Source organism: Lutzomyia longipalpis, chromosome 3 (genome assembly GCF_024334085.1).
Source record: "Lutzomyia longipalpis isolate SR_M1_2022 chromosome 3, ASM2433408v1".
NCBI classification, from domain to species: Eukaryota; Metazoa; Arthropoda; class Insecta; order Diptera; family Psychodidae; genus Lutzomyia; species Lutzomyia longipalpis.
This window is the reverse complement of record NC_074709.1, coordinates 28269329-28280667: the sequence shown is the minus strand read 5'-3', so window position 1 is coordinate 28280667 and position 11339 is coordinate 28269329. Positions and strand designations below refer to the sequence as shown.

General features: G+C 37.1%; 1 protein-coding gene across 1 annotated transcript in view; it reads left to right on the top strand.

Moving 5' to 3' along the window:
• The first annotated feature begins 3845 nt into the window (after positions 1 to 3845).
• The window catches only part of LOC129793617 (homeobox protein araucan), a 49297-nt gene continuing 41803 nt past the window's right edge, over positions 3846 to 11339 (top strand). Inside the window, exon 1 of the mRNA XM_055833767.1 lies at positions 3846 to 5044. Coding sequence (XP_055689742.1) covers positions 4997 to 5044 — 48 coding nt within the window. The 5' untranslated portion in view covers positions 3846 to 4996. The remainder of the gene's footprint in view (positions 5045 to 11339) is intronic.

Sequence of the window (11339 nt, the reverse complement as noted above, 5' to 3'; positions counted from 1 at the left end):
ATAGCTCTTTGAGATTGGAATTAAGCAGAGAAAAAGAAAGAAACAGAAATTCCATTTTGTGCAATATCGCTCTCGTTGGTATTTCGATGGCACGCCGAAGGTCTTGGGCACACCTAAAAGTTATAAACTTTTATTGTTTTTTACAATTCAATACAAATAGGTGAATTTATCGGTGCAACCAGTAGCAAAATTACAAAGAATAATTTGAAAATGCAACGAAAGGCTTAAAAGGATTTTCCTGAGGAATTCTGCAAGCTGAAGAATACAAGCTTAATTCCAGCTTAGAGTTATTTATTTGCCACAGAACATGCTACTGAAGGTGATTTTGTGGAAATTTGAAACACTTTTTTAAACGCTTTATGGCAGTTTCTAGCAGTACGTTGCATTTAATTTCAGTATTTAATTTCCAGTCGTACACATTTCTCTATAGTTGCAAATTTTGTACTATATTACAAACAAGCTGATTAATAGGGGATCATGGTAATTGTTTCTTTTTTTCTAGCAACTCATTCTAGCAGTTATTTTAAGAAGATTTATACTCAAACTTATGTGTAATGATAAATATTGCAATAAATCTGTTTAAGTCCTTAAAGTAAAATCATGTTAGAACTAAATTTTAAAGTATAATTTTACAAATAAATACATATTCTAGCAGTTTCAGTTTTTTTTCAAGCAGTTTTCGCTCTTACTCTCCATGTCACATTTTTGTAATGTCATAAGAAGTTGTATTGTGTAGCACACAGGGAAACAATAAAGGAGTCTTATAAAAAATTCTAGCAGTTTCAATTTGAGAGTTTCTTTGAACATTAAAATTTTTGTGCATTACTCATTTCAAATGGAACATTCTGTGAAAATAAAATAGATTCAATAATCGTTGTTTTATCACTTCCGTCGGGATATTTTTAAATTTTCTCGTACAATTTTCTAGCAATTCTTGCAGAATTCTTAATGAGAAATATTATTGTTAAATCAATTAATTAAAGAGAGAAAAAAAGTTTCTCACGAAAATATTTTTCAGCGTTGATATTAATTTTAAAAATTCAAAATATTCCATTTTTCTTGTAAAAATTTTTAATATCTACGAGGTGCTGAAGAAATTTAAATTGAATGCTTATTTAACTCATTAATGCAAAAAAAATTTATTAATATTTTATACATATTTTTTTTTGTTTTTGAAAGAATATTTTTTAATTTGAAAATTAATTTTATTTGATTCTCTAAATAAATAAATTCTCATGGAGAGAATTTTTAGGGATTCTTGAGAATAAGACATTCCGTTGTCTCACTTTGCAACCCCTCTGTGAATATTCTGTAAATTCAAGTTCCTTTTCTTCATTTATCACACTCAATTGTCTCATGTGCTACTTACCATCTCATGCAGAGAAACTATACATTTTCCGGAGGGCCTCCTCTTCACACACACCCCTTGAAACTTTTCTCACCCTATGGCCACCCCCTGAGGCCTCTCTCTCGCTGTGTAAGATGTGAGATTCAGTGCGAAAAGACACACTTGTGCCGCACGCTTTCGATTCCATCTCAATCCCCATTCCAACAGCAACTGGGGTGGTGGGGGAGGGTGGTCCTGGGTCGGGGAGGATGCAGTGAAGAGGTGCTTTAAGTGTTGTTTCATGTCACCTGAAACAATTTGGACAAGACTCTCTGTCTGAAGGAGCTTTCCTCTCTCCATTCATCTCTATAAGTAACATACAATCCCCCCATGAAGCACTTTACATCACCCAGAGATCAGGGAGCCTCCTGGGTGAGATGGATGGGGGATAGATGGGAACTTCGAGGGTGCGGGATGTGATTACAAAATAGAGCATTTTGTACAATAGAAGAAATCACCTGACAAATTTATGCATCATTTATCACCTTCCTTGAGTCCTCTTCAATTTATGATTTAAGAGGGAGGATTTCATTTTCTTTTTCTTTAATTTTTAATACAAAGTTTAAAACACGCGCCACGCTGAAAGATTGTCCTTTTCTTTCTTAAAAATTAAAATTTTCCCAACAAATTGAGACGAACGACACGAAATATACGTTTTTTTGTTTATTTTTATGTTCAAATCTTTTTTTCAAAAAATAACAAAAACTCGGAAAACTCTTAATTCATTATCTTACAGATTAGATGCCATGTCATACAAATAAACAAGTTAATTATTTTAGAGACTTTGTACTTAAAAAAAATCAATTAATTAATTCTAGTTAATTTTCCTTGATAATTAACATTTGGAAATAAATTAAAAGAGCAAAGCGAGCAAAGTTTAACCAAAAAAAGTTACAATGTCATTTAAAATTATACTTTAAAAATAATTATGTGCATTGAAGTAATTGTAAATAGTTGCTAGAATTTCCATTGTAATGTTTGATTGACTGGCTTATTAAGAAAATAAAATAATAAGAATATTAAAAATTTATAAATTTTACAGGAAAATTTGTCTAATTTATTTTTATGATTTTTCTTTGTTAACCAAATTTAACCAATTTTTTCCTCATTAAAATAAAATACAAAAACAACCCTTAAAGATATTTAATCCCAAAGATTAAATTCCTAACAACCCCTAATCTTCAAAGTAAAATCAATAAAACACCAATGAAAGCAAACAATTTAAAATGAATCCGTTAATAGACTAATTTGCCCCTTTAAAAGTTAATTAATTAATCCCAAAGTGATTTCTTTTAACATTAAAATGCATGGGAATCGACCAAAAATTCTTCTTATAACCTTCAGCATATACAGTACAGGCCCTATATAACGACGGATCTGTACTTGGCAATTCAATTAGACATTTGGGGGTGACTCTCTCTAGGCCAATTAATGAAGAAGAAGAATTTAAACAAGCCAAAAACTGAGAGAAGAAAATGAGAACAACAAAAATCCCAGGAACGATTGTAGAAGAAAAAAGATGGGAAAAAACAGACCAAAATAGCGACCATGTCGTGAAAATGGGGAAAAACACGAGTACAGAAGCTCATTGTTGTCAAAAGGGGGGTGTGGGTCAGGAGGGTGTGGAGGGAGAGAGGAAAAAAAATCTCTATATAGTTGACACAAGTTCAAACATAATGAAAACAGCTTGTCGTGGAGCTTTGTGAGCCAATAGCCACTTTTTCCCGAGGATTTGTCCGCAGTCAACGGTGGGAGAAAGTATAACTACCCCAACGGGAGGGGGTGGCTTTCGCTTGGAGGGTTGTCGCTGAGAGAGGGTCATGTACGAACAATTTTATTTCGTGTAAAACCGAGACGTCCTGTCACAATCTCCAACACATAACTCGCGGGGGTGGGGAGCACTGAAGAGGAGAGGATATTTCACAGAAAAAAAAGAACCCCTTTTTTCGGAAGAGATGGAGTTGTTGTACCTTTTCTGCCCGGTAAGGATGGAAGATCCTGGTGGGAAACCCGGTAGGATCTATGAGGAAGTGGGATGGCAAAATGGGTTGGGCTGTTTGTGCAAAAGGGATGAATGGATTGGAGTAGTAGTGCGCAGGACGTGTGTTTAGAGTGTATTAGGAGATACGGGGGGATACAAGTCCTGCGCCGTAAGGATCTAGGTATCCTAACTCGAACGGAGGATAGCTATCCTAACTTCCCCGTGCGGAATGGTTTCGAATTTCGAAAGGGGTGTGGCTAAGCGCTGTACCGCCCCTCAGGCGCCCACTTTGCATGCCAAAAAGCCGAGTGAAGCATGAGTTTTGACGTTCCCCTTCCTGCAGCATTGAATTCCAATGCCACGTGATTGGTTGGTGGTGGCGCGTCGATCCCCTCGAATGGGCGGAGCTGAGTGTCAGTGGCGGCGCTACGATACACACGCACAAGACTTTCCAGTGTTGACCATCTTCCGCGGCACAGCACAGGCAGTCGGTGCAAAAGCGTTACACTGTGCGCATCGGGTCCTACGCATGCAGAGAGTGAGACCACTCTGACGGCATTTCTTCGCGGTGGAGTTTTTTTTCTCATTGTTGTTATTGCTTCATTTTGCTCACGTTTGAGCACCCTACGCGACGGTGCTGCCCCTTTCAATAAGATACCCGTGAGAGAGACAATATACGTGAGACTCTCCCCTATTCTGTGTCTGTGTGCGCCGCCGTTAGAAATCAACGTTAGAAGAATATTCCTTCCGAAGGTTGTGTTGAAGACAATCCAACCCCCCACCCCCCGCATACGGGTCCCCTCATGTAGGGGTTGGTTGGAGAAGTTGTGCGTGAGAACCTACAACCCCCGCCCGATGGGTATGATGGCCCTTCACCACCACAAGTGGATGAAGCTGTAGCCCGGTGTTTTATTGTGTGATAAAGTGTGGTGCTATAAGTGCAACACAAAAGTGGAAAGAATAGCAACAACCACCCCCGCATAAACAAACCCCATTTCTTTTCGTTATTATATCTCTTATTATTTGATCGAGAAGTGTGACAAGACTGTGTCAAGGACTACAGACAGCATCCATTCAGTTCCTTGAGTTTACCTTTTTTTTGGCTTCTTTAATGCGCATCTGTTGATAAAATCACAATAAATTGATTTAATTTGCAAATTTGCCATTTTTTCACGACATAAATCAATCCTTGTTGGGTCAGCTGGGTTGTGTGTATTTTACGTTGTCAAAGATGCCGGATGGGGTAATTTAAATAAATTTTAATTACAACGAAATCTGACCTTGACACCCTGGAGCAAACCTGAAGGAATTTTACAAAATAGACCTTCTTAAAGACTTTTTAAAAGAGAAAAAAAAAACTTTTCCGTTGAATGGATTTCATTGAGAATCATGGCTCCAGTTTATCAGCATCCTTCTGGGATGTCGAGAGGACGAAGAAGAAATTCTCCTCAATGTAGTTAGCTACACAACCCCCATTCCTATGTGTTGGACAATTTAATTTATTTTTTACTTTAAATGGATAATTTTTAAAGAAAAGAAAAGAATTCTTTAAGAAAAATCAGTGTTTAGTGTGAAAACTCAACCCTCACGCAATAAAAGTGCAGGTGCAACGAAAAGTGCCCTAAATAATGGCAGCATATGCGCAATTTGGCTACAGCTACCCGTCGGCAAGTCAGGTAAAATAAATAAATAAATAAATAGAACTAAAACTCTCTTGGAATTCACCTTGATGTGCATTATGCAAAAAGAGACCCCAATTAATTGGATATAAGAAGTGAAATTTAATTACAATCTTTTCGCATACGCATCACCAACGTGTGAGATGTAGTGTACAAAATTTATTTCTTATTCATTTATTTATTTAATTTACATAAATTTCTTCAATGCGTGCTTGAGTGATTAGAGTTTTTCCCATTTGCTCACATGCGTGGTTTTTCTTCTAAATTCACGGCGGAGAGCTTTAATTGCTCGCGGCATTTGCAGCAATTTAGGTTCATAAGGAGACCCCCACGATGGGTGGTCTGTCGGGATTCTACGTCATTTCGCGAGATTTTCACAATCTTCTTGCATTTCGCGGCAAAAATGGTGATTTTCTGACACTCCGAGCAATTAAGGAATGATTGATAAATTGAATTTACACCGCATGGTGGGAATTCGCACAAACTGTCGGCGGGGAAAACGCGCGTCAGTTCAAAAAAAAAAGTAACTTTTTCCAAAGAAGACAATCTTCTCAAGATGGCCGCGCGGGAAAGCGTTGAGATTATTTAATTTCTAACGGCAAATCGGCGGTTTATCTTTTCAAAAAAAGAATCAATCAAATCCCATCGCTCGACGTACAAATTAACTTGCAAATATTCCGCGTAGAGCAGCTTGCAAGACAACTCGTCACCATTGGAATTCCTCCATGGGACTGTCGTGGGAGAATTTTTCCATCAGATCTCCTTGGTTGCCCGTTTTGTGGGAATCTCACGATGCGCAGAAGTTTCGCGGAAAATTCCACGACGAGGGGGAACTGGGGAAAGTCTTCTCGCACACAAAAAAAAGAGCGCGACCCCCGATTCGGCGTGAACTAATGAAGAGAGAAGAGCTGCGGTTTCAGGACCGATAAATAATTCATTGATTCACCTTGTCGAATTCTCAAATATTTAATATTTCATAAAACAATTTGGCGCTTTTGGGATCTTTTTTCTTTTTCTTATCTTCTACGAAATCTTTTTATTTTCTCAAAGGAGATTTGTGGGAAGAGATGGATGAACGAATAGTTCGTGGGGAGAATAAGATTGATTGCAAAGAGGGTTATTTAAAAGGGATAACTGTGAGAGGATGAAGCAGAAAAGGGTTAATTAATTTATGACTTTCAAAATTAAATTGATAAAATTAAAGAAACTTTAAAAGGGAACAGGATTAAATAGGTCAGACAGAGAAAACAATTTTAGGGAAAGCCGGGAAAATATGTATTAAATACAGATCCTTTAATTTTTTTAACTAAGGGACTTGACCGCTTAAGAAATTTTGTAAGAATTCTTACAAGAAAAAGTTTATCAATTTTCTGATTTGAGCTTGAAAGACGAACAAGATAATTAAGAAACATGAAATTGAATACAATTAAAATAAATAAATTTAACGATAAGAAAACAGAAAATAAATCATAAAAAGATTTTTTTTAAAAAATCCAGCAGGATTTTTGTCAGGAAAACTGAAAGAAAAATTAAATCAAATAAAATGAGTTTTACGGGATTTTTAATTAATTAAATTAATTTTTCTATGTCTAATTTAAGCAAAATATTTTCTTTCATTTCTGTTATTGGAATGACAATTTGTCAAAGCTTTCTTTCTTTTTTTTTAGAACGGAATGTATGTATCTCAGCTAAAAGTACTAAAAGTGTACTAAATTTTTAGGTTTGTCTGATCTTACAATCTCTGCAATTCTTGTTTACAGAATACCAAAGAAAAATCTTTTAGACAAGAAAAGAATTTTACTACAACTGTCTTTACAAGATCTCCTTAAGTACATCTTCTCCCTTATTCTTTTTTTCGACAAAATCCTCCTTGGTTAACCGCCGAATCCACCTAATTTATAAAATGTTATAGAATAAATAAATCCATCCTGCAAGATGATGGAGTGTGTTGAAAGTCAATTCGGCATTGAATTTTTATTTAGTAACTTCACGAGATGATTTTTGATTTATTGCTCTTCTATCGTTGAAAGATTTTTCGCATTTTGTTGCCAAATATTCCACGTTCTACCTGCGAAAACTTCCCCGTGCCTCCCTTTAGACTCGTTCACCGTTTGCCCATTTTTTTTCCGCGCCACAAAATCAATTGACTTCTGTTTTTAAAAATATGTTGGAATCCCTTTTATGGCATAAATGTCTCCCAGCTTTGGCAGATTTTTGATTTACGATCTCCCGCGCACATGGGAGGAAACTGGGGGAAAAAAACTAAAACCTGAAGAATTTGTTCGTTGAAGGGTCTCATATTAAATGTTGTGTGCAAAAATGGGAATAACAAGACAAAATTGACTTCTTGGCGCACATGAGAGAGTCTAACGATCCCGCGAGATGTCCAGGGCAGACAGATGAAGATATGGGGACTTGGGGCGTGTATCACACACAAAAAAAGTCCTGTCGTAGGGTTTACTTCTCACAGCAGCAGCAGCAACAGAGAGATGATCACAGTTTGGAGACGCCGTGTGGATAAAAATGTTAAGTGATCGCTTCTTGCGTTCGCACAAAAGCAACGAGATAATAACAATAATGACTGCAAGATTACTAATAAGCATAGGGCGTACAAAAAACAGGGGGATACCTGTAAATATTTATAAAATAATAATATTCGGGAGACGCTTATCAAGCTTTCTGCGCGAGTTTTTTTCTTTGTGGCTTGCTCCATCTCCTCCCTTGAGCCTTATTCCCTTCGCATATTAATGCTCTTTTCCGTCTTATGTTTTGGGGGGTTTTTGTGGGACTTTTGGGTCCACATTTGCTGCATAAGCAGAGAGCACCCTTTGGCTCGCGGGGGCCACCATCCGGGTTTTTCTTGCGATGCTATCGCATCAAAAGGAGCTCCACTCCCTTCAGAGCAGTGTGTGCGCGATGCAAAAACTCAAAAACGCGCAACCAAAAGGGGCTGACGGGGAGCATATAAAGGCGAATGGCGAGACTTCTGCAAGTTGCATTGAGCTTGGGGGCGCCGCATGGTGATTCGGTGTGTCGATACCACTATAAATAATATTATTGCGTCCTGACCTCCGGCATTTTTCGCCCGCCGTTGACGCTAAATGGCCCCTAATGATTTAAATTGACTCTCGCAGGTTCAAAGTAAAAAGGAATTCTCCTGCTTTACTAGAAGAGGAAACGCGAAAAAGTCGCTCCGTTGCCCAATTAAGCACCGCGCGCATCCACATCGGGTTGATGGCCCCGGGGTGAGAGATCGATTTGATCATCTTCTTGACATTTTATTGCCCAACACCGTCCATCGATGCCTACGTGAGGGATAAATTTATTATATGTATATTTTTACAACCTCTCGCAGTTGTTGTGGACTAAATGTGACAAATTGGAGAAGAAAATCATGCAGATTATGGGGCAATTTTTCCTTAACCCAGCACACCTTCAGCAGCCACCACGCGGTCCGTGGCGGTCATGGGTGGCCCCTGTGGCGCCACCAGACAGCCACCACACGGTCAGGTGACATACAAATGGGGAATAAATCGTGACCGGTCACTGTGACGTCCCCTCTGTGGATGGCTCGTGGCTACGGCGCAAGCATCCAGAAAAATTTCCCACAAAAATATCCCAAAAATATTCTTTCAAAATATACATATTTCTACAACATACATAGAGGGCATGGCGATGGTATATTCCCTCATGAAATATACAATAATATGTCAAAGAATTATCATAACTTTGTAATCAGATTTTCGGGGTATCAACCATTCAGAAATAAATGCGATATCCACTTTACGTCTTGAAATTTAATGAATAATCTCAAAATGCGGGTCCTTAATGCAATTTTATTAATTAAATGATTTAAAATTGACGATTTTCAGGGTAAAATAATAAAATTGCAAAATATTGATCAAAACCTAAACTAAACCCTTTTAGAAGGGTCCTGACATTGTTTTATGCCAATAAATGTCCAGGATTATAAAGAAAATAAGATTATTTGTAATGATATTTTTCCACGTGCTTCATATGGGCTAAATAGGGAACCATTGCAAACATTATTCTCGTAGGTTTACGTAAAATAGATAGCTATTGCAAAGACTAAAAACTGAAAATACGCTGTTTTCGAGACTTTAAATAATATGAATTTTCTGCAAACAAAATGAATTCATATATTTTACTGTGCGTCTGGAAAGTTTAAGAGTTTTTTTGCAAAACATTTGGGTATTTCCAATATTAACATATGCATTGATGCCCAAGTGCTGCTCGAATTGCTACCTGGAGCATAATCTTTTAGTTTTCCCTACTAAGCCTTTCGGCAGTACAATACCATAAAACCAATTTATTACCTGCAATTGTCTCAACTAAAGGAAAATACTTACAGTAATATTTGTGTTAAAATTTTTACCTATATTCATACCTAAGATTAAGATTGAAAATTACGTTTAACCTGTTATTTAGTAGGTGCGGTAAAACATATTTTTTTCTCTCTTGAACGTACTTAAATATCGATTGAGTGGTTTTTATTTTAAAGATAATTTATTTTCTGATTAAAAAATGAATAACTATGATTTTTGGTTTGAACGATCACAAAAAATATAATTAGTAATTAAAGAGAGCATTGATAAAATGGAATTAAAAACGCGAAAAATTTAATAAAGTATCTTCGGATAATTTTTAATTATTTAAATTAATGTAAAAGCATATTTTAATTCAAAAATATAAAAATATTTTTTTCTAATATTTTTATTTTAAACTCATTTGGCATTGATCTCCCGGAGAATCATTGATCTTGTGAGTGAGAAGCATCGCTGTGACGTCATGCACTTCTTAGGATCGCTGTGGCCGTGTGGTGACCGCGTAGTGGCCGTCCACGTGGTTCGCGCATCGCTTGCGGATATATATTTGTTTCACTTTTCTATCCTTGTCTCCCTAATGCGTTTTGGGTCTGTCACCAAGTAATCTACGCTAATGTGTATGAAGAGTATAGGAATATGACGTTTACGTGCTTCTCTTTCACACAGAAATATCTCAACATAACTAGCGCCGCGGTGGTGGCTCAAAAAATTATTTTGGGAAATTTCCCAAAGTAGGAGCCACAGGGCGGCCACGAACCAAAAAAAAAGGGGACCCCCTGTGACTATACATTTGTGGCTGATTAAAAAAAAATTGTTTTCTTTATATTTTAGATAAAATGATATTTATCAGTTGTTATCAACATACTAAAGATGCCCAGATATTTTATTTTCAAGAAAAAGCTAAAAAAACTGCTAATATTCCACATAAATTGTAAACGTCTCGTCCCCGCTGTGGCTGCTCTGGGACCCTCTCGTGGCCGTTTTTACAAAAATGTTTAATTCTCTTAAAATTCTATACTTTTCCGATTGATATCGATTTTTAAGTAATCTCTATTTGAAATTATAAAGTTTCTGTTACATTAAATTGGTGTTAAATACGTGAAATACGATTTTCAAGATTCATTGAATTCTGCATGGTCACAATTTGCAACCATTCGTGGGTCCCCTGTGGCCGCCAATTTCGGTCACGGCAAAAACTGAAAGAGCCACGAATTGGGACTGTCTGGTGGCGCTACTGTGGATCCCCGTAGCAGCCACAGGAGCCACAGCCACACGAGGCTAGCTGGGAAGAGATTATCTTCCTTGAGATCTTCTTCAAATCCTTTGAGTTTGGTGCTTTAAGAGAGGATCAACCTTGACGATCTTTTGACACTTTGCGAATAAATTTTTTAAGCTAGGCCCGTGGTGGATGAGATTGAATTATTTCCTGTATTTCTTTCTAAATCATTCAAAAATACATTGAGCTGTGTTTTAGATTGACCTGATTTACTATTAAAATTTTTAAGCCTAGGCTCCAACAGATGGACGAGAAATTCCTCGTGCGGTGCGGTGCGGCGAGGATTTCGTGGCCCTTCGTCGCTTCGGATTGGCCGAAAAACGCTCTCGTACGGTGCGGTGAGAGTGTGTGAGCCATCTCTTGCTTCTGATTGGCCGAAAACCTCGCCGCACCGCACCGCACGAGGAATTTCTCGTCCATCTGTTGGAGCCTTTAAACGTTTAGGCCTAGTTAAAAAACTTAGACTCAAATAGCTTACAAAAACATTTAGGCCTTCCTTAAAAAACCTAAAATCTAAATTAGGAGCCTAAGCCTAGTTTAAATAAACTTAAAACTAACTAGCTTTTTAAATACTTTATCTCTAGTTAAACAAAAAAAGTAAGACACATCTTAAAACACTTAGGCTTTGTTTTAAAACTGAGGCTTAGAATAAGAAACTTTGGTTTAGTTA